Here is a 24,202-nt window from a genome sequence, read left to right as displayed (position 1 = left end):
TTTATGACAGAAGAATCCATAAGGGCTTTCCCAAAAAAGTTTTTTGGTTTTCACTTTGATAGTAACATCAAATCCAGTCTTCCCTAGTTCACTGAAGGATCCCCCGGGTATCTGAAGATATTCTCACACCTCAACTGAGCAGGAATTGTACTTCTAGATTTCAGATTTTCCTGAATACCACCAAATTCACCTGAGGTCTGCTCTGTTTTTCATACAGCTGTTGAACAATTTATTCAGCTCCCAACTCCCACACATAGAGCTAGCTATGTTCTACAGAGCTAGTCTGCATATTTTTCCTAGTATATTTAAATAACCAAAGACACCTAAACTAAGGCTTTAAGTGCCCAAGCACATCATTAATACCAAATACATCAACAACATTAAAATGATCATTCAATAGTGCCCCAACCAACCACCTACCAAAACTTCTTTCCATCCCTTCATTATTATGGAAAACATATTTAGCCTTCTCCATAAACCCTGATCAAACAGATGTCTTTTACAGCACGTCTGGAAGGTCATCAAATTTGGACTATTTCAGACCAAGATGGGGAGTTGTAGGGTTTTGGAGCCCTCATGATCCCTAAGCCACTGACAGACTGGAAAGATTTCTTTCTACCCATGAAATCAAGAGGTCTAGGGTTTTGGAAACTATTAACCTCCTTGTGCCTCCCTGGTGGTTACTCTGACACAATCATGGCTGTCCAACAAACTCTCCTAGACAACTGTCACTTGTTCTGAAAATTCAATACAATGAACCACCAGCTGTTAATGGATCGCTTTCATTCATCCTCTGTTCATTAGCTCTGGACTACTGTTTTGCCTAAGTGACTACCTTAACTCTGTAGGTTGGCATCTGTGTTAACCCTTCCACTCTAGAAGTGGTCAATAGATAGCTACAGCTTCACTTAACGCCACACCTTCTTAGATATCTGCAGATATCAAATCATCTGCAGTATCCCAACTTCCTTCTGTTGCACCAGAAAGATTTCAAATGGACTAACATGGAAGCGGGCTAACGGCACTACAACTTGACTTTCCGCCATTGAGCCTAGTGCCTGCAGCAACTCCACACTCTTCTTCTGATAAATAATCAAAACCTTGCCCTAGCTTTGAAGTTTGTCATTCTACCTTGTACAGTTTGCCTATTAGGGCTTTTAATCTTGCTCCATAACCTACTATCTCCTGCTAGACATTGATAGAATTATTCTGGTTTATTGCCTAGGAAACTGCAAACTTCTAACACTATCAACCTGGCTGCGGTTTACAAATTGGCTCCAACCAGTCAGTCATCCAGAAGTAAGGATGGACACATTTCTTTCAGTGCTACAGCAGTGATAAGATCATCATCATGGTCTTGATAAGTATACTTGTGGTTGTAGCCAGTCAGCAACAAGCCCTGACTTTTGGAAAGTGCTGCCCAGGTTGGCAAACTGTAGGGATGAAGCACGGCGGTACACAAGATCCAGAGAACACAGAACGTACTACAGTTCACTGATGAATAATTGACTTTAAGGATTCCGTGCTGAGACTGAAGGTGACAACCTTTTTTAATTTCAGAAATAGTTGCAATTTACTTCCCTCCCCAAATAAGTCATTTCTAATTCCCTCAAGAGTGGGGAGAGTGAAAATAAATTATAGATACCCAAACCCATTAGATGTCAGGACTGAATACATTTTGAATAACTGAATGAATTTGGTGTTTGTAAGATGAAAAATGCTGGTTTGACAAGCCTGGAAACCAAAGTCCACTATTCACCACAAGTTTGTTTTGTTTTGTGAAGTAATACAGCTCTAAGTTATTTTAAAAGAGAAACTGGGAGGCTGAAATAACCATATATACCAAGGGAATGTTTCACTTTAAAGGCCAATTAAGATAATCTTGACAGCAAACCTTTAAGCAGAGAATAATTTCCATTTAATTTAAGTGTTCAACAGAATGTAAAATTGGTAAGGTATGTTAACAAGGATAATTAATGGTTTTCTTTGTCCTGTAGCAGGAGAGTCAAAACTTACATGGCAAAATGTCCTTATATCTGTTCTTTTTAACATTTTCTTCTTTTTCTCCAGTGACTGTTGGATAGATTTTTTCTGTTCTATATTTGGTTGATAATCTTCTTAACCTCTGAAATAAAGATGTTTAAGTTTAAGCAACATTAAAGTCTCAACATAATGAAAACTTCAAGCAAATGATGCACATCACTATTGTACTTGCATCACACTATTTTAAAAAACAAATCTATTCATAACTCACCCTTCCTCTTTAAGTCTCCCGAGTGACAACTGTACTCAAATATTTTAAATATCCGAAACACTAAAAGCTACAAAACCATATAGCTCTACTTTACAGCACTTAAAAATGCTATGTCAGGGACATTACTTTTCTAAGTTGAACTAATTACTGTCATGAAGAAAAGGCAATAGACTACAGTTTCTCTTATAAAAATACACACACCAATATTGCTTCACAAGGAATTGCCCGGAGATCAAGATTTAAAAAGCACTTCAAGTGAAATAGAGGCAAGCTAACAAAAATAAGTCAGTTAAGACTTTCAGGTAAGAGAATACAACCAACTCAGTGTTAACCAAGGGAAACAAAGAAAATTACATAAATGTATCCAAAGGAAAATCTAGTTGACAGAAATTTGATCCTTTAATACATGGAGGTTAATTGGCCCAAATGAGATATTTAATTTTTTTCTAAAGGTGACCTGCAAAGGATAGGAGTTGAACATGTGCTGGCTTTTTTGCTTCTCTATGATGCGTAAAGATGACCTGAAATATTAGAGGGTTCTCTCTTGTTTTCTTAAAATAAAATTTCAAGGGAGTTTGTTAAAGTTTTGTTGTTTTTTTTTTAAATAAACATTAGCAATTCAAGTCTTGTCTATCACAGAAAACTATCAACTGGGAGACTGGTAGAATGACTTCACAAGTACCATGCAAGTAGAACCTGATTAACCAAAGAAGCCATTTTCATCAGACTGTTTAAAACGCAATAGTTTTATTAACATCTGATTAAGAAATTATTAAGAAACAGGAGCTGGTTTAGATTGAACACTGCCCCTTCAGTTAGAAGTCTGAGAAAGATTACAAACCACAGTGGAGAACTACAAGTCTTCCAACAAAGCCATTGAAAAGCTGACTTGATATTCCTGCTATTTCTAAGACAAAAAGGAAGAAAGTGTTTTAACAAACCTTTTGTGTCTTCTTTATACATCACGAATAATATTAAGATTTTGTCACAGTCGTTTTTAGTAAAAATAATGGACTGGTCAGAGGCAATAAAGCTGGGGCCTCTGCCGGCTGACAGTTCCAGCCCCGTTGCCCCAGGGCTGAAGCATAAAATGTCACGGAATCCGCAACCTTATCCTTCATCATGAAGTAGTAAAAATGAGGCACAAACATCTATCAGCTGGTTTGGATCAAAACACATTCTAAGGTAGTGATGCTCCGTTGGAGGCTCAGGAGCAGCAAGTACCTCTTTAATGAGTCTCCTGCAGCTCTCTGCAGCACATACTAAAACAGTGTGGTTTAATTATTAACCAATCAGGATGCTTTTACTATGTTATTAGCCAATTGTAGAATACTTGGTCGTTTTGCTGTAAGAATTTACACATACATACAGAAAGTGTGTATGTGTGAATGAAACAATGGATTTACAGTACTGTGGCTCTTTTGGGTAATGTTGATCACTAATTTGACTCTTGAATCACTGAGGTCTGAGTATCACTGCTCTAAGGCATGTAGAGAATTAGCAAATCAACTCACTGTACCAATGACATTCAGAAAATAATACAAACAATGGAAAGGTACAAGAAGAATGAACAGCAAGCAAAAGTACCAATTTTCAAATTAAAAAAAATATTATCCGGGAGGTAAGTCGAACTTACATCCTTAGTGAAAGACTGAGAGGGGGGAATCACTGACCACATAGGATAACAGATTAACAAGCAATTCACCAGAATGACTTTGTAAAGAAAAGTTCTGGATAAATTTGATTACTATGGGAAAAGTTATGAAGTTAGTGGATGAAGAGAAAGCAAAAGAGAACATAATAGGATTTTAATTAGTTTTGCACTCAACTCCAAGTAGGGTGAAACACATACTGCAGTGGAGCTGTGGACCTTAGCATGATGAAGAAAAAGGAGATTCAACTTTGAAAAAGTTAACCTTGTGTCTCATCTACATACAATTTGCACCACTGGTAAGCACAAGTTTTCTTTGTGTAGATGAATGTTCAGTAGACAGTTTCTTCTAGGTACACATGAGTTTGCAATATAAGAAGACAGTAAGAAAAATGCTAAAACAGTTTGGAATTAGAATACAAATGCATCATAGAGCAAATAATCCCTGGGGTATGGCTATAGTGAGGTTGTACCTAGAATATTGTGTTTAGTTCTGAACACAGAAACTAGGGGAATCAACATATAAAGGAAAGTTTAAAAGAGCAAGAGATCATGCACACACACACAAGCAAGACTAAGGAATAGCTGGAGTTAGTCTATGCAGCCTAACCATAAAAATCACACAAAAGCAGAAAAGTTAAACATTAATATTTTCAAAGTGTGGCCAACATTTGTACTTTGCTTGCATATTGTACTCCTCCAAAACTACAGCTATCATCTTTTGTGATATTAGGTGACCGAGACCATGCCTTTTTATATTTGTGCCTAAAATATTAAAAGATCTTCCAGAAAGAATAGTTAATATTGATTAATAAGTGCCAACTAAAGGACAATATAAGCCTGTAAATATTTAAATGATTTAAACACTAAGGCAAAAACTTACATAGCATAAGAAAGTCATTTAGGAATGATAGTATTAAGTTAATCAAGAGAAAATTTAGCATATCAGAAACACCTTTCTAATAGAGAGATGTATTAGACTAGGGAATCGTTGCCCAAAGAAAGGGTGGAGTTTCCTTTGTTTTGCATATATAAAGTTAGACAAGATAAAACCATTAATATATGTACAACATGGAATAATCTTTGATTGGTAAAGTGGACTAGTACAGTGGTTTTTAACCTCTCTCTCATTTGCAGATCCCTAAAACATTTCAAATGGAGGTGTGGACTCCTTTGGAAATCTTAGTCTGCGGACACCCAGGGGTCCATGGTTGAAAAATCACTGGTTTAATGTAACAGTTTCATTCTCCAGAAACTGATACAATGGGAAATCAACCCCCTACCCTCCATGGCACAATTGTTGCACAACCAACTATAAAACTAAGTAAGAAAAACTTATTTTATTCCATCAGTTTAGCCCAATGACAGAGGCAGTAAATTGCACCAGATTGACTTGGATTCACAATACATCTGTTCCTAATAACCTCCATAAGTTTTCAAATACCTTTTTATTTAAGTGATGGGATAAGTCAAATGTGTTAGACGTCTGTTCTTACTACAACTTGCAGAAAACCACGTTTAAATTGCTAACCTACGGGAAGAGTATTGTAGTACTCAGCAGGTCGGTGCAACACCCTCTAGCAACCTGGATTCACTGATATGATTTAATAAATTCAAAAGAGGAATTAGTTTGTATATTAACAAAGACAATGTCCACATGTATGAAGATAGACAGAGTTCTTTGGGCAGGGGCAAAGACACGCAACATGAAGGATATAGATGGTACAGATAAAAGCCAGAATATATACTTGTGTAGGCACCCTTTACTACACAGGTATCTGAATTAGGGAGTGTTCCAGATGGGAAAACACTGAGTGCTGCAAACCAGCCTTGGAGACAACAACTCCCATGATGCCTTGGGTAAGAGAGAGACTTCCTCTTCTAGGGAATGCAGGGAGAGCATGCAGTGGGCTCCATTTTGGAGAGGAGCTGAGATTGCTTGATGCAGCTCTGTTGAAACCAGGAGCTGCTGCTAAACTGCTGCTAGGAAGCCAGAAGCTGCTGTTGAGAGCCTGCTGGGGCACTGATCAAGCAGGGAGCCTCAGAGGCTGTTGATGGTTTCACTGGAACCAGGACAGACACTGTTGCTGTGCCTAGAGCTGACTGAAGTGAGCTCCACCTTGTTTGGGACAACACTTGCAAGAGGAGGGGAACAGCAAAGAAACCAAGGGGTTGTTGGACTCTGAGAAGAGACGGAGTGGTCTTGTCATTGAACCAGAACCAGGGTTGCTGACATTTGGTTAAAATAACTTCCATCTTCAGAGGGGTTGTGTAGTTTGGAATGATCCCTGAGACAGGGTCCCTGGAGTTCAACCTGGACTGTGGGACTGCTGAGCCCTCCAAACCCACCAGCCTGGGCTCTCTCACACTGATACTCATGTCAAGGTACAAGCCTCTGACAGGCACTGCACATCGACAGACAGACACACCCAATTGAGTTACGTGAATTATTTCCCATGAACCATCAATAGAGAGGCTTCAGTCAATTCCCCCCAATTCCCTTGATTTGTACCCCAGAAATATTCTGGTTTACACTGCTCAAGGTTCCCTTGGATAGTGTAAACTCATTAATAAATTCAACACTTCATCAAAAAGTGGACATGCACCAGCCTTTGTAATCTGACCTGATTCCCAAAGAACTTTAACCAAAAACACACTGGCTTAAGTAAAATATAAAACAGATTTATTAACTACAGATAGATTTTAAGTGATTATTAAGTAGCAGGCATAGAGATCAAAGTTGGTTACCTAAAAAATAATAAATTTGCAGTTTGAATTCTAATTTAAACAGATGAAGCAAGATTTGAATCAAACAGTCTCTCACCCTAATTGATGGTACTGATTGGTCCCAGGCTGGAATGGGGTCCAGTCTGTGTATTGAGAAACTGTAACCTATCTCCCTAGTTCTAAGTGTTTGTCTTTCAGACAGTCTTCCAGGTGTAGAGATTTTTTTTTTGGGGGGGTGGGGGGGAGAGAAGAGAGGCCAAGTGATGATGTCACTGTCCCTCTTTTACACTTTCTTCCAGCTGCTAGAAAGATCCTTGCTGTGATGTGGCTTAGTCTGCCCATGGCATACATGCCTTCTCTGAGGAATCTCTGGGATAGTTGATTCTTCTTGATGGGCCATTAATACTGTATGGCCCTCCTTTGCTGCAACTGAAAGGTTGGCTGTGGGTGCTTCCCAACCTCACAACATTTCAGTAGCTCTGTGACACTGGTCTCTAGGGGAGCAACACGGAGATTGCTGAATTAAGGTAAACTGCAAACAATAGGACATGCAAACCCCCAAATACTGGTGGCTATTTCTAAAAAGTAGATTAACCAAGCCAGCAACAAACATTTAATTACCTTACTGGTTATCCAGAAGCCAAAACCCATTGTTCCCTTAAAGACATCCAGCCCTGTGGCTTCCACGCAGACAGTCAAGTCAAATATGATGGAGACTACTGAAAATCTTTGTCCATCATACATAAAAAAGTTCTACCATTCCCAAAGGACCGGACACAACCAACCAGGTCAATGAATATTTCAGCTCTTACCCAAATACACGTTTACAGTCAATTCTTATTAACTAAACTAATATTTATTTAAAAGAAAGAGTAATGGTTAAAGATTATTATACATACAGATGACAATGAAGTCCTTAGGCCAGTTTCATGGCAGATGCAAAGCTCATTTGCAAAAGTTCTTTTAAAATCAGTTTCACAGATTATAATCCAATAGACAATTAATATGTAAAGTCTGTATGATTTCTTCCAGGAGAAATAGTAGGGTGAACCAGTTTGTAGCTGGAACCTTAAGACTGTTGACTTGAACCCCTCCTGATGAAATCCAAGCAGTCTTAAGATAAACAGGATCGGGTCCAATTCTCCTTTATAGTTCTCTGGCAAGTTATCGACAGTCTCTTGACAGCAGATAACACTGCAGGTAATTCTTGAGTGGATAATAGGTAATTATTTGTAGTTTTGCAGTAACATTTTCTATTTCCTATGCACAGCAGTAACTAGGTATATTAGCATAAGGGTAATCGGCTGTTTACAAGCATTCACAGGTGGTCACTACTTAAACTTCAAAAAACAAAAGAAAACAATGACAATACTACATTCAAGTCTCATCTAAATGTTAATATCTTCTTTTGATTTCTAAATTAACAGAATATGACAGACAGGAACTATTTGATTACATCAATAATAACTAATAGAGACCTAACAATATAAGTTTACATTTCGAAACTCTAGCCTACAGGACACGGCTTATTTAGCTATTTACAAGGAATGACCTTAATTCCCATTTGTATTTTCTTTCAAATATCTTCAAAGGTTTGATTTGGGTTATTCAGACAGCTTGTTCTTAACCCTTTCTGGTTACAAGCAAATATAGCAATATTTCATAACTTCACAGGCAATGATAGTTCATATAATCCAATAGGATATTAGGGTTCAACAGATCAAGACTTTTTGAATGATATCTCACAAGTCATACTTTTTACAAAACATATAATCAAAACAGTGGTGAATATAAGGGTTCCTGGGTGCTACTTTGAGGCAAAGAGTGTCACAATCCCAAATTAAGAGTTGTTTTGCCCTTTTGTTGCCTTGGCTAGACTGATTCACTGGACCAACAGAGTACTGTTCCCAGCTTCAAGATCATTAAAGCGCGCCTTTGCAAGTGTTTAGAATTCTGAAATCCAGAGGAATGTACTACTCAGTGGTGGAGAAAATGGTGGCAGTGTAAATTCAAGTTAGTTAAATTTCATTAACTACTGTAAACTGTATTTGTTAATTAATTTATTGAACTACTCCCTCCTAATTTAAAATTAGTGGCAATGTTTAATCTCAGCCGTTTGTATCATGTTTTCTTAAGTTAAATTAGAGTTAACACACTTTTACTTAAGTTTTATTGGATATATATTATTTATAACTGGTATTTTTGAGTTACAGCAATTGCACAGATTATTTTAAGTTTATTCCTGGAGGCTCCCAAGGCATGTACAGGGCCCAGCCAGGTGATGGCATCAATTTTAATTTTCTTTACAAGTAAAAAGGACTGAAGCAGAGTGGTGGATAAAGGATTCCCATCTATCCAACATCACCACTAGGATACTCAGGATCTCCTTTACTGTCATCATCAAGTGCCCAGGCACACAGGTGAGTGTTGCCTGCTCCCCAAGTAACCCAGGGAGGAAGGGGAGGTTGCACTTGTTACATTTCAAATAGTCCCAAATGCCCTTTCACATCTGCAGTGATCATGTTAGCTAGTGATGAAGTGAGTCTGAGGAAGTATTTGAGGGAGGAAAGGATGGCAGCCTTACTCATCTGTTGAAGAAAGGCATTCAATGTGTACGGGTCAGCATGGCAGAGAGTGCAAAGATATGAGAAGTGAACTAATGGAGCGGTCCCAAGATGGACTTCTGTGATGTGGGTGAATACACAAGAACCAAAACAGCAGATAAGTAGGGAAGGACAAAGTTATGAAGGTCATTGAAGGCAAGGACATGACGCTTGTATTTAATGTTTTGAAAAAGGAGGATCCAATGGAGGGATTCAAATATGGACTAACAGTCAGAAAAGCAGGGTAAGAAGAGTATCTTAGCTGTTGAGTTTTGAATGGACTAAAGTGGAAGATGAAGGTGTCAAACCAAAGAAGAGGATGTTGCAGTAGCCAAGATGGGAGATAGAAAGAAAATGTAGAAAACCTTTGGCGGAACATAATTTTGGATATAGCCTGAACATGTGATGCAAGGGAGGAATGAGTTGGAGGATTTTCAGGTTACTGGCCAGAGGAAAACTGAGAATGTGGGAAGAGAGAAAACAGGGCAGTAGAGGAAAGACAAAATTCTGTTTGGATCAAGTTTAAGTTGATGGCAAGACACTCAGGAAAAGCTGTCAGAAGAATAATCTTTATGCTGGGGGCACCGGAACCATGGGGCAGAGGGAGGGTTAGGAGGACCATGGCCCTACTCTTTAAAAGTGGGCAGGTTTCATGATGGGGGAGCTGATAAGGTGATCAGCTCCCCCACCGTGAAGGACAGCCCCTACCAGCAATGTTGGCCTCTTTGGAGGTGAAGGGTGGTGGTAGTGGTGAAGTGGACCTTAGTCCCTCCTCGCCATCGGGCCCTACACCTTGCTCCTCCTCTCTTCCCCTCCTCCCCCCCAAGGCCCTGCCCCCCTGGGTAGGCCTTGGGAGCTGGAGCCAGGCTGTGCTAAGAGCCAGTCAGGGGACCCAGTTCATTGTGGGGAGCCCCAGACCCTCCACCTGCACTGGGCAACATGCCCCGGGGAGGGTGGGGGTAGGGGACAGACCAGAGGCTGTTCTCAGGCACCTTGCCCTCCACCCCCACCCAGGACAGTGGCATGGGCTCCCGGGCAGCTAGTACTACTGCCTGGCTCTGGCTTCTGGGGGAATGGCCTCATGGGAAGAAGAGGAGGAGCACAGGGTGGGGCCACACTCAAGCACCAGTGGGGACACCCTTCCCCCCCGACTTCTACATAGAAAATCTAAAACTGTTCCAAAATACATGCTGCTGTGTATCGTAAGACCACCAAATTACATCCCTGATAATTTCAGAGTTGAAACAGCAGAGACGTTAGAGATCAAAAGTCTGACACTTTTGCAGAAAGCATGGACCTTGCACAGCACTCACATGGCACTCTATTGGCTGTTCTGTTGTTACAAGCCCTTCATTTATATGCACTATACAATTCACAATTTTTAACTAGTCTGTTTTTAAAAAGCAATTCGAAATTTGCATGCAGTTCTTTTGTTTATGATGAATCATTTTAAAGGCCCCGTAAAACTAAGTTCCATTCTAGTCAGAAATGCTGCATAGACTAATTTTGCTTATTCACTGTATCACAGAAGTGGTTTGCGGCATAGTTACAAACCCTCACCACATATGGCAGTGGGGGATGTTCTTTAGACTGGAACAATTCTGACTGTTTGACATACACTTCCTGCTTTCATAATAGTTGAAAGTCAGCATTGTGAATTGTTGAAATTCTACTCAACTCCATCCTTCAAAGTGTCTTCAGAAAAACCTAGGGTTTTTTGTTTGGTTTTTTAAGTCTTCGTTAATATATGGACTGCCACTACAGAAAGTCAACAATTCACTCAATTTGAGAGCAGGATGTCACTTATGCAGTATCTTATTTTATTTATTGGTGATTCAATTCACACTAAAAACCTGCAGTAGAATCACATTGTTAAATACCACACAAAAACACACTGTGGATGTGAAGTTGTATGAATATGTATGTGAAGAAATATTTTAGCTTGTTTTCCATATGCTGCCTATTTAGGTTTAAGAACACCTTTTTAAAAAACTGAATATTAATCAAGAATGAACTCAAAATTTTTTCCTGACTCATTTTGCCTCCTTCCTGACCTTCCATCATCAGGGGAAGTATTCAGCAGATGCTTGCATAAGGAACAGTGACATGTCACTAAGGCCTTGTCTACACTAGCAGTTTTCAGCAAGTATTCTTCTGTTGCTTAACCACCTGTGTAGTTCTAGTGGTGACAGAAATGTTGGAAGAGTCAATATAGACAGGATTCTACCATTTACCACTGTTTTAACTAGATCTGCTTTCAGAAGCATTTGGTAACCAGCTCAAGTCTATGCTACAGATCCCACCATGCTGTTGCCACTCCAACAGATGCATACTGTTGTAGTGAAACAGCAGATTTTAAGATGCTTAGGATAGATACACAGTGCAAGATAATATGACTGTCTAAGCAACCATGCAGAAAAACCAATATGCAAATCAAAGTTAGCTTCCAGCTATCAGGTCGCCTTCACCAAAAATCCAACACTAAGTGAAAGTGTCTTTTTTTTTTGGCACAAAAGTTATTTCTTTATTACTTACCCAAAGTATAGGAATGTATACACAGAAAAATATCTAGAAAAGCATTTCTTTTCCAGCATAAGCTTCACAACATCACTTTTCCTGACATAGCAGTACAAAGTAAAGCTTATTTCAAGTACGCAGAAAGGACCCAGTGTACTGTATTCGACTGCCCTTTTTCCACTAGTATTTAAAAAAACCAAGATTTTACTCTGCCTTCAGGCAGCATGTTTACCGCTTTTTCCAAAGTTAGAGGAAACAACCTTTAAAGGCACAGTATCAACCAAAATTCAGTCAATTTAAAAAAATTTTTATTTAAAGTTCAGGGTAGTTTCAGACATTGTATTTGCACTAGGATCCCTCAATTTTTTTTTTTTTTTTTTTTTTTTTTTTTTTGGTGGAAACCATAAAAAAAGTGTTTTTCATCTGTTGCTGTGGGAAAACATTAGAAGGTAAAACAGTTAAAGTGACTATGCACAGAGTGCGGTCCAAAAACAGACAGTAAACTAAAAAAAAGGGGGCCTTTATTTTCCAATCTTATAACCACCTTGATAATACTTGTGGCATAGGTAAAGAGATGATAGACAAGACTGTAATTTTGAAATTGGCAGTGTCCCATCAACACTAGCTCCCAACAGTGCTTGAAAAATGCCCTCATTCAAGGCAAATAGGAATTTTTCTCCAGCTAGGGCCATTAGCCTCTGAATAATTCAAGCTTTCATTTCAAAACAAATGTTTCTAGCCCTCATGGCTACAGGAAGTAAACATAAGCTAAGTGTAACCAATGCAGTGATGTCTGCCCAACTCAGCAAAAAAACCAGCTCCAACGTTACTGCTGCTGCTGGGTGGTCATGGGATGGCTTCTGCTGTTAGGAGGAGTAGGTTGGCTGGGACAGAGTGTTTACACATGTTGATAGCCATTTCCCTGCTGGAATTGAGGGGATCCCCACCACACAAGTAGAAGGCCCTGTATGTGTACTGGGGCCTCCTGTCACCCAGCAAAAGATTCAGGAGGGAGGGACTATTGCTGTCATGACTCCAGCAGCGAGCTCTACTAGGATGGGAAACCGGCATACTAGAGTCCCCACTAGAGGGGCTGACAGGGTGTGGCTACCACTCCTGGTCTTCAAATTAGGCCTTGTCAACATTAGCGCTTACACGGGCAAAACTTTTGTCACTCAGGCGTTTCAAAAAACCGCATCCCTGAGTGACAAATTTCATCAGCATAAGTGCTTGTGTAGACAGCCGCCATCTCCCACCGCCATAGCTGCCGCCACTCACTTTAGGTGGTTTTATTATGTCAGCAGGAGAGCTGTGACTATTTCCCTATGCTACCTGCATATGGCCCTGCACACAGAAGCATCATTTCCCCCAACAGCAGCATCACAACTGACAAATGCAACAACAGTGAAAACGTAAATAAAGGCTAATGTGGACGAACAGTCAGGATATGGTATTCCAGTAGAACTCCATTGACCAGCATTTTTGACAGATACATTAGCATATCTACAGCTAGCAACACTACCATGATTTCTGAAGCACTGCTTATTTGACATCAATAAAATTGTAGTTAAACCACATTCAGCATTGCTTCAAATTCACCCTTTGCAGACACTCAATGCCAACAACGGATAATTATAGCAGTATCGACAAGGCCACTGTGAGTTACCAAATTCTCTGAATTAGCAAATACATTTTAAGAGTAAGGCAACATCAGCAAACTGCAGTTTGCTGAATTTGACAACTGCAGTTTAGTTTTAATTCTGAAAATACCCGGAATTACACAATTAACGAAGCCTCAGCTATATATAAATGTATGCATGTATAAAATGGGGGGGAAAAATCACTTGTATAATATGATTTCAACTTCAACTTCTTGTCCACAGCCTATGCTATTATTGCAGCAAGGTCATTTTTATTGTATTTTAATAAATAAATAAACAAACAATCTGAAATTAGTGTGCTAGTCAAGTCACTTGAGAGCAGCGTTATACAGCGTACTAGGTAAGGATACCAGCATTTCCATTATAATCAACTATTTTCAAATGATTTACATTATTTTGCTCTTGGCTGAAGGCTGGCACAGAAGGTCTCAGAGCAACAGCAAAAAAAAAAAAAAAAAGGCATTTTAAAATTAGCAGAAACCAAATTATAGATTCCCTAACTGACTAGATGTTTTGAAGGAATTTGTAAACAGTTCATTTAAAATTCCAATAGAGAAATAACCCTGAAAAGGTATGCTTTGTTGCAGTTCAAATTAAAAAGAGAGAGAGATCACATTTTCAGATCCTTACAATACATTAGCACCCAGGGCAAGGCAAGAATGAAGCAAGCTTCAACATGGAGTATCCTCACTTGAACCATAATCTTAAATTTTCTGGATTTGTTCTTTCCCTTCCATGGCTCAACTCATTAGCATCACCAAAAACTGCTTTTGCACACGTTTGAAGACTTTTTATCTAATGCTTTGTAAGACAGTTAATACCTAATATTTAGAGACTTTAAATTTACTTACTTTCCTCTGAAGCTTTCATGGTAAAGACAAACCTCCTATTAGTTACACCTTTACTATTGTAATGTGGCTATCAAATGAGGGTAACACTTTAACAAAACTGTGAAAAAGTCTTATCAAAGTATTTTGCAACAGCCTTCAATTTTTGACGTGTTTAGTATTCTGAAAATTAATTTTTGGTTATTCTAAAAGTAGCAGATGTCTTATGGAAAGGTATTAAAGTGTATTTATCGATTCAGGTTCTCTGTACCTCCATTTTTATCAATGAAGACATTTGTATGAAAACAGCACCTTTGTTTTTATATATTGTTTCAAGTACCAATAATGTAATTCATTCTCTTTATATACAACTTTTTAACACCAATAATGAGCTACAATATGCACAAGCAGTAGTTCAGTCCAAACTCTGCTTACCAAGTACAAGCAACATTCCACCTCAAATACTTGCACAGGAAACTATTTATCTTATCCTATTCATATTCTTATACTGCACTCATGCTAATAGCTAAACATCTAGTAAGAGCTGCAGAGTTAAAATACTAGTCAGCAGAAGAGGAAAGACTAGAACTCCTTTTATAACTGGCTCCTGCTCTTCCTGAAGCATTTCCCCTAGGCCAAACTGTGTGAGAATATGGTGTTACAGCTGACTACTAGCAATATATCATTAGGGATTGGTAGATGGTAGCATCTTAACAGTGTGAATGACAATATTAAAAATTATGAGCACACTTCACCATGGTCAAACAACATAAGTTCTCAAGATCGTATATTGCTTTTGGCCACATCTTAAAGAAATTGCTTTGTGGACCATTCAAAAACCAAAAAACCCACAAAACCAGGCAACATCACTGAGCAATTAAAGCAAATGTTTACATGGAAAAACCACCATTAGCAATTTATTTATGTATTTCAAGCTGTCTTATGCAATAAACTTTCATCTTCCTGAACGTTAATCACAAGTGCCTCATTTTGCTCTGTATTTCATCTCCCACTGCCACCTGCATGTATTTTTGTGACATCTGCTCCCTTTCTACTCCATTCCCCTTCCTTGCCCATCACAGCCCTCTCATGGGTAGCCAGACCTAGTAGCCAGAGTCCGCAGTTATGAGACAGGAGTCATCAGGGTCAGGATACTGGGAGATCAGAAGCAGGAGACAAACTGAAGATCAGAACCATGAGTCAGGTGGGGTCAGAATACCTAGAGGTCAGAGGCATGAAACAATTTGGAGATCCAGAACCACCAGTCAGATGCCAGGAGTCAAGCAGAGTCAGGATGCCAAGAGATTTCAAGCAGCAGGAAGCACAAGGCACACAGCCCAGAGCCCGGTAGAGCCCAGGTGCTTGGACAGTTTCCTGTTTCTGACTCTACTGAAGTGAGCAGCAATCAGCCGCTCTGGGACTCTGCCAATCAGATCTCAGGAGCACAGCCTCATACTGGGGTTGGGTTTCACAGGTCCCAGGTAGGCCATTGTCAGCAGGCTACCAGCTACAGGGTTGGAGTGTTGCTGCTCCCACGAACCCTGCCGATCTCGGTTCAAGACTCATAGATCACAATATCGCCTACTAAAGACCTTTCCTTCACATCCTTCTGGCTTCTTTCTACACAAAAGATTTTGGAAGAAAGTCTCCCAGTAGTACAGTTTCACCAGTTGCAGAATGGTAGGAGCACTTATTTAGAACACCAGTGCTTTTGCGCTACACTGAAAGCAGGTCTAACCTGGAGGATCTGCTTGGTTCTTGGGGACATTTGAGCTGGTTAACAAAAAATATTGGTGCTTGCTACTTTTGAACTATTGACCATTACCTGACAGTGGAGGCCCAGGCCTATAAAACATCTTTCAATAAGAGTGACCTCAACTAAAAAAGCTAGAGTTCTGGACAAACTCTAGTAGGATTTGTATCAAGAGAGCAGTTAGTATGTATTTAATCAGGAAGCATTAACATTCATCTACTTTTATTTCTGATTAGAGCAGCCCCTAGAACTCACTCAAAGCAGCTATTCTCTTCAAATCCCCCAATAACCTTTTGCATATAGTCCAGTTTTTGCCTCTGGATGTCCAATAATGATGAGCTAATATGACTACGTTAGGCGTAATTATAATTAGACACAAAAGTGATTTCATTGAAAAATAGCTCATTTGATTTCAGAGTGCATGTCAGAAGATACATATTTGTTATTCCAAAAGTGGGCTTGAATGCTGTATAAAGTGCTTTACCAGTTCTATATATTTCTATTTTAGAGCTCAGAGTATTTACTAACCAATCCTTGAAATAGTGTAAAGAACCAATATTAGCATTGCCCCCTTATCAGCTGATTTTATGAACATCCAGTAGTATTGAAGCATTTTTCAGTTACCCTGTAAACAAAATTCCACCATTTTCACGCTTTGACCTCTCCAGATTTCAATGCAGCAATACTTTTTATACTCTGTCAAATGAATTTCAGTATAAGTACTTCTGTTGTAACACCCCACACACGTTATGGTTGTTTAGAAATCAGATTTATACAGCAGGGAATATAATCTGAAAAGCAACGAAAGGGTAAGTATCTCAAATAGAAAATATAGCTTTTTATCTTAACTGGATAAAACATGCTTAAAATTATTTTTACCCCTTCCTTGAGACTTTGCCTGGAAGCCAAGGAATGTGCTTGTTATAAATGGCCCTTTATAACTGAGCTCAATAGCATTTTAGATCCAGAGAGAAGTAGCCTCATTAAAAAGAGAAACTTGTAGCAAGACTTCAACTGTAATAACCCCAACTAATAACCAGCACAATATTTAGGGACTGGTGGAGGAAATTTTCATGTTGTAATTCTTCACATTTGGAATATCTGTCAATTCTTGGCTCACAACTTTATTCTTGTCAGTCCAACTGTGTATGCATTTCAAGTAGATGCCAATTCTGTTTTCAGAAGAGAGAACAGGGAACAAAGCTTTCTGAACTATTTCAGGAAGAGAGGAATTACACAGCAAATATTCAAATATAATTAGAACAGCTGCAGCTAACAGAAACAGCCAACCTAAAAGTGTTCTCAGTTGGTCACCTATACAAAAGTGTGAAGGTAATTTTATACATTTGTCATCTATAGTAAGAGTCTATTACATTTGCATAGCTGAACACTCAAGATCACAAAATATCAAAGTTGAATGCACAAAATTTTAATTCTGCTCTTCTGTGCACATATTCTACCAAATACAAGGCAATGCGCTGTTTTTCAAATATTTTATAATGTACAGCTTTTTTTCCTACAGCTTAGATACATGAAGAATATTTTAGTGCTCTGTACCCCTAAAATGTCCATGAAAGATCTCCTGCCACATTCACTGTCTTCCGTTCAAAGTTGCAAATTGTATGTTTTATCTGAGAAACAGGATGTAATCAAGTAGTTAGTATGTACTGGGCAAATAAGGAAGAAGTTGCAACTTTAATTAATTATGGACATTTTCATACCTGAATGCTTAACTATACACTCTTAAAGGTAACTAAAAGGAATGGGCCATGTGCCCTATTTTACTTCTTTAGGATGTATAAAGAAGGCCTGAAAGATTATTTCTTTTGTATCCTCCAGTCACTTCACACTACACACACACCCTCTTTTTTGCATTAGGAACTTAAGTTCTGCCTAGGCTGAAATACTGATGACTGGAGAACTAATGAAACAGTTATATTACAAGAGCTAAGTGTGAAAGTTGAGCTACTAAGGCCATGTCTACACTACAAACTGTGGTCGATGCAAGTTACATCAGCATAAAAGCTACTGCAGTTAGCATATTGCTCATGTGCATGCATACACAGCTCGTTGGTTCAACACTGCATGTACTCACTAGTTCCATGCGTTGATGCACACTGAAGTATACCAGGGGTAAGTATCCCAGTTAGCAACTCGCCATCATCCAGCAGACTCTCTTGGGAAATTCTGGCAGTGAATGATGGAACAGAAACAAGTTGCACAGGGATAACTGGGAGCAAGAGGTCAAGTTCCTATCATGCAACTTTCCCCATCCCATATTGCCATCCATATCCCATAATTTTCTCATCTTTTTTAAAAATTCCACAAAACCGCATGGGACTTCTTGCGGTCTGCTATCTCTGACAGAAGCATGGCATCCACACAGCTCTACACTACTCTCATGACTATTGCAAACACAGGACAAATGATCTGCCACCACTTGCAGAGTTGCAGGATGAACTATAACAATGGAAATGATGATTTTGAGGAGGACAAATTGCTGAGAGACCTATCAAAAACAATTCAAGGGTGTTGGTAGTGTTCATGGAGCAGCTTAGACAGAAGAATGCCACTTTCAGGCACAAGAAATGAGAACTGACTGGTGGGATCGCATCATAACATGTTTGGGATGACAAGTGGTTGCAGAACTTTTGGATGCAAAAGATCACATTCTTGGATCTCTGTGCTTGAGCTTAGCCCAGCCCTGCAGCGCAAGGACACCAGAATGAGAGCAGCACTGACAATTGAGAAGCAAGTGGAGATCAGCCTGTGGAAGCTTGTAATGCCAAATCACTCCCCATTGGGGAAAAACATATTGCAGTTGGAAAATCAACAGTGGGGTGATACAAGTGTGCAGAAGCATTAATTGTCTCATGCTATGCAGAAGTGAGACTCTTAGTAGTGTGCAGGAGATAGTAGATGAATTTGCAGCAATCGGGTTCCCGAACTGTGTTGGGACAATAGATGGCATGCATATCCCTTTTTGGCAACAGCCCACTTTGCCACAGAGTGCATCAACTGAAAGGGTTACTCATTTATGGTTATGCAACTACTGATGGATTATCCAGGATACTTCACCAACAGTATTGGCAGATCAGGGAAGTTGCACGATGCATGCATTTTAAGAACAGAGGATAGTTCAAAAAGCTGCAAGTAAGGACATTATTTCTCAACCACCAGATTATCACGGCGATATTGAAATGCCAATAGTGATTCTGGGAAGCCCAACCTACTTCTTGCTACTCTGACTTATGAAGCTGTACACTGTCCATCTTGACAATACCAAGGAAAGATTCAAATACCATCTCTGCAGGTACAGAATGACAGTTGAATGTGCTTGTGATAGTCTGACTGGATATTGACACTGTTTACTCACAAGATTGGATCTCAGTGAGAAAAATATCCCAATGGTTATAACTGCCTGTTGTGCCCAGCTTAATCTCTGTGAGGCAAAGAGGGAAAGTTGCCACCAGGGTGGAAGTGGAGTGGCAGTCAGTTGAGTTAGAACTGCTAGACAAGGTCTATTTTAGAAGAGCTCAACATGGAGTTACGTGACCAAGGTGCACCCGGAAAGAACACTAATGGTCAGCCTCAGTAATTTTGTGTGGTGGATGGTGCTCCATCTGGCCCTGAGGTTTTGTGGGCTTTTAAGAATTTTGGTGCTTGATGCACATTTGTGAATATAAGTGTTAATGCATCTATTAACTTTGCTATGCTTCCTGTAAATTTATCATTATTACTGTGTTTCTCACTGATCCTATGGATTCTGTTACCCTGTACAACAGCAAGTGGTGGGTGCTTTCAATAGCACTAGGCATTCTGCAGCATGTTGCAAAGAAATAGTGAATTATTTACCAAACAAGTAGAGTTTTATTACATACCAAAGCCAGTGCAAAAATAATGTGCAGTTAAAAACAAATGCAATAAAAATTTCTGAAATTAACAGAACGGGAAAAAAATATTCACATCAATTTCAGTTCATTTTGGCTATGGAAACAGCAACTGTGGGTCAGTGCATGTGAAGCTGTGATTCTCCTTACTGTCCCCCAGATTAGAGTGGTAGTAGGGGATGTAGCTCTTGATGCCATGTGGAGAGGGAGTATGTAAGAGGTGCTAAAATAGAGTTCTCCAATGATTGCAAAGAGGAATCAAATGATTGTTGAACCTGTAGGTCAAAAGGAGTCTGCAGTATTACTGTTTGCTGCCAGAGAAGACCCTGGTGCATCTCTCTCTCTGACTCCTGGGCCTCTCCCATCTGCCCTGCCCTCTCCATACTGTCCAAAGTATTCACCCTCTAGGCCCTCTGTTCATGGCCTGATGCAGCACTGGCTTGCAGGATTTCATCAAGCATATACTCCTGTGTCCACTTCTTTCTTTTTATCATAGTCAGGTGTTTCATGGAGGTGGGGGGGGAGGGGGGAAACCCCTCAAGGCTGCAACAGCAGCAGCTACAGATGAAATATACAGAGATATCCTATGTATAGTCACAACAGAAAGTGAAAACTAAGTTTCACAATCCCTTCCCTAAAGTTTTAAATAAGACATGCTTATTTACAGTTTAGCCTTGCAGCATCTGTGCATAGCACTGCTCTCCTGCCCCAGCCATAGCAAATATGGCCTGTGGAGGGGAACTGTTTGGTTGCATGTAACAATACAATTTCAGCCCCTATGTCCATGGGTATGAGTGCAGGGCAAGACATTGAGCACTGTCACTATTTTCCACAGATCATAGTGATGTTAGTGGATATCTCACTTCTGAGGGTAACAAAGAATCGAGTACAGCCATTGCTGGTATCCTGAAATCAGCCAGGCTGGCCCATGCTTCTAGCCTCTTTACTGCAATGGTGCATGTTGTAAAGTCATCACAGCCTGCCGGGGGAAAGTATTACTGCAAATGAAGAAATAAGACTGCCGTCCCTAGAAGCCTTCAGGAGAGAATTGCAAAGTACCTCCATGAAAGTTTCATCGAGCTCTCTCAAAAGGATTCAAGGGACATCCCTGTGTACATTTAAAAAAACAAAACAAAAAAACACTGCTCAGCATGTTTCCCTCCCTGGTAACTCTTCAGGGGAATGAAAAGCAGATAAATTTACTTCTACTAGGGGAGGTAGCAGTACAACAAACAGAAGAGTTTATGAAAAGTCAATACTTGTGTCATGCTATGCTGGGGTTGGGCAATAGCTATATATTTAAACATTGTAATGAGAAATGCATTCATACACTTACCTTCATCAGACTTGCCTGTGCTTGGAACTGACTAGAAGATTGAGGTGGCATCTCAGACAGATCCTGGCTCATATGGTCGATCAACCCTCCCTCTAGTCACCTGTCCTCCATTCTCTTCCTCCTCCTCAGTGTTCACAGCAGAAATCTCTGTCTTAGGCTCCTCTGAGGTATCCACAGTGCTATGTGGAGTGCTGGTGGGGTCTCTGCCAAGTATGGCATTCAGCTAGCTGAAAAGGTGGCAGGTCTGCAGCTCAGCATCAGATATACAGTTGGCCTCCCTGGCTTTCTAGTATTCCTGTCACAGTTCCTTCACTTACATGCGGCCCTGCTGCTGATCCTTACCATACCCCTTTGCCTGCCTTCCCCATGCAACATGCTCATAGATGTTCCCAGTGCCTGCACAGCCTCTTCTCTCCACAGAGATCCAATACCTCCTTGTCTACTCCAGACAAAAAGCATCTGACACATGTAGCCATCATGGTCAGTGGGGCAGTTGACTACAAGAGAGCTGCAAGGAATGCTCGCCAAGCTGGACAATCAGGAAAAATGTCCAAAGAAATACATGGGTTTTTTAAAACGGGGGGGCATGGCTCATAGTCTCCATGACCCCTGGGCTGCGGTGTTAACATCTGTGATCAGATTAGTCAGGCATTGCAGTACAGCTGCTGGAAGACTGTTAGAGTCAACAGAGGTCACATAGCTTCTACACTTGCACTTCGTTGACCACAGCAGGTCGATCATGAGACAATGTTGTTGATGGAGGTAGTTTGTTATGGCATCTCTAACAGGGCACCTACATTGGCAGTAGACACAGGATGCAAGGCAACTTAAGTCGATCTAACTTCGTAGTGTAGACCAGCATAGGACAGGAAAGGATTTTAGTCATACTGTTGAATAACTAACATTTATCAGTGACTAACATTTTAAGAGGCAGAAACAAACACCACTGCCTTTCAATTCAAGTGTTGGTAGATAAAATAACTTCCACCTCCCAGTGGTCGTTTTACAAAACCAGACCTTATATTCTTGGTATTTCTAATGGTAAAAATCAAAGCTTTTTAAGTCTGATTTTTATACATCATAAAGCAGCAAAACAGGCTCAAGTCTGATTTTAAACAAATCCTTTGCAGGATATCTTTAATGTTCTCTTAGGCTTTTAAAGCAGAGTGCCTCAAAAAAAAAAAAAAAAAAGATAGGGCTTGGAATTTTTCTATTTGGGTAGACAGTTGACAGTAGACACATTCCAGAGACAGGAATGCCTTGTCCCATGTAAGGAGTACACTCAACCAAATAAGGATCTTGTATTGGTCAGCCTCAATCACTGTTCACCTTATAGGATCCACATGCATTATACAGATAAGTTATCACACCACCCTCTTTTATAGACACTGCTTTAGAAGCAGTAAACATTTAATAACTATGTGAAGTGTGATTTTCATAAATATAAACTATTGGCAGATCAAAGTCAATTTTTCATTAGAACATTCCAGGCACTTAACGGAGACTAGTTCCCTGCCAACTTTTGTCTCTTCCATCAGCCGTTTTGGCTTGCAAGGGCTTTTAAGAAGATTTTGCAACAGGTTCTTTTTATTAAATTTAGTTGGAGAAGTTTTTTTACCCTACTATATTTACATGAGCCTAAAACATTTTTGTCTGAACTTTTCAAAAAAAGTTCATGCTTATGTATCTAGCTATGTTAGTCACTCATGCCGCAGCTATAATAAAAACATAGCTAAGCACTATCATTGCTGAGAAAGAAGCAAACACCTCAGAACATCAGAGATACAAACCAAGCAGTAACCTAGCTCAAGTCTTCTCAAGCTTTTAGAATTATAGAAGAGGAGGCATATACAGATATTAAGGCCATCTTGCTTCTGACCAGCCAGTGCTCATTCAATTACAGTTCTTCAAAGTAAAGCTAGTCTTCATTCAGATGTATGTAACATGTTAAAACTAAAGAAATGCATTTTCGTCATCAAAGAACAAAATACTTCTGAAAAGAGGTAGTTTTCCCCACTAAATTTTATATAAAATATCCACCCATTTCTGCACACACACTTTTGAAAGAGGCCATGCATAAGAAGTTCCAGTCCCCAATAGATAAATAAAAGCGAACTTAAAAATAGTTTAGAACGAAGGTTGAGACTATATTTACTAGTTTCCACAAAAGCAATGCTATGAACTATCTTCCTGAACAGATGCAATTCCCATTCTTTGTATTCCTTTCCTGATGGAGGACGTCATTGTCAGTGCTAGTCTTTGGGTGGCAAGTGACAGGGCTCCTCACTCGAGCCCTTTCTTTAGGCAACACAGTCATACTCCCCTGCCAAAAAAGTCCTACAAGTGCTTCACCGCAGACAGACACTAGATCATTTTACACAAACACATGCAAGACTTGTCTACTTTGGAGTATTTTTTGCATTAATTGGCTACACCAGCATAAGAAGTGTGACTTCGCAGTGTCTTGCCTCAGTTTCAGACTGGAATAAGCTGCACCAGTATAGCTAGTCTACTGCATGGGTAAGCACCAGTTCACATATAGCTCATCTTAGCTACACTGATGCAAATGAATAAAACAGCACAGACAAGCTCCCAGCAATGACTTGCCTCCAGTTCCTCTAAATTCAAGTGTGGGTACCAACAACAAAACCACTAAAGCAGATATCACTTACCCAGACCACATGTGAAGGTCTGAGATGGCCAAAGCTTAAGCCATTTACAGCTTTGTAGATCAAAATCAGAACTCTGAATCATACTTCAGAACACATTAGCTAGTGCAGTCTGTGGAACACTCTGAATTGATAAAGCAATCCAGCAAACACTTTCTGAACCTACCTGTCTGAGTTGTCTACAAGAACAGTACCACATGGCGCATATTACATGAGGAAATCCATTCTAGATGTAAAGGAACAGCAGATGCAGATGTGGACAACTGTAAACTGGCTACTGCTTCTACCTGGGAATTAAGCAATATTAAGGATCC

The 24,202-nt window shown here is 39.7% G+C and overlaps 1 protein-coding gene across 2 annotated transcripts in view; it reads right to left on the bottom strand.

The window, feature by feature from the left end:
- The window catches only part of PTPN12 (protein tyrosine phosphatase non-receptor type 12), a 134,437-nt gene that overhangs the window by 86,598 nt on the left and 23,637 nt on the right, over positions 1–24,202 (bottom strand). For both annotated transcript variants that reach the window (XM_067564527.1, XM_067564528.1), the window contains exon 2: positions 2,017–2,125. In XM_067564527.1, coding sequence (XP_067420628.1) covers positions 2,017–2,125 — 109 coding nt within the window. The remainder of the gene's footprint in view (positions 1–2,016; positions 2,126–24,202) is intronic.

The sequence above is a fragment of the Emydura macquarii genome, unplaced genomic scaffold (assembly GCF_026122565.2).
Source record: "Emydura macquarii macquarii isolate MOO-44397 ecotype Brisbane River unplaced genomic scaffold, CSIRO-AGI_Emac_v2 contig_2636, whole genome shotgun sequence".
Classification (NCBI taxonomy): Eukaryota; Metazoa; Chordata; order Testudines; family Chelidae; genus Emydura; species Emydura macquarii.
The sequence above is the reverse complement of the archived record's forward strand: the minus strand, read 5'-3'. Positions and strand labels throughout refer to the sequence as shown.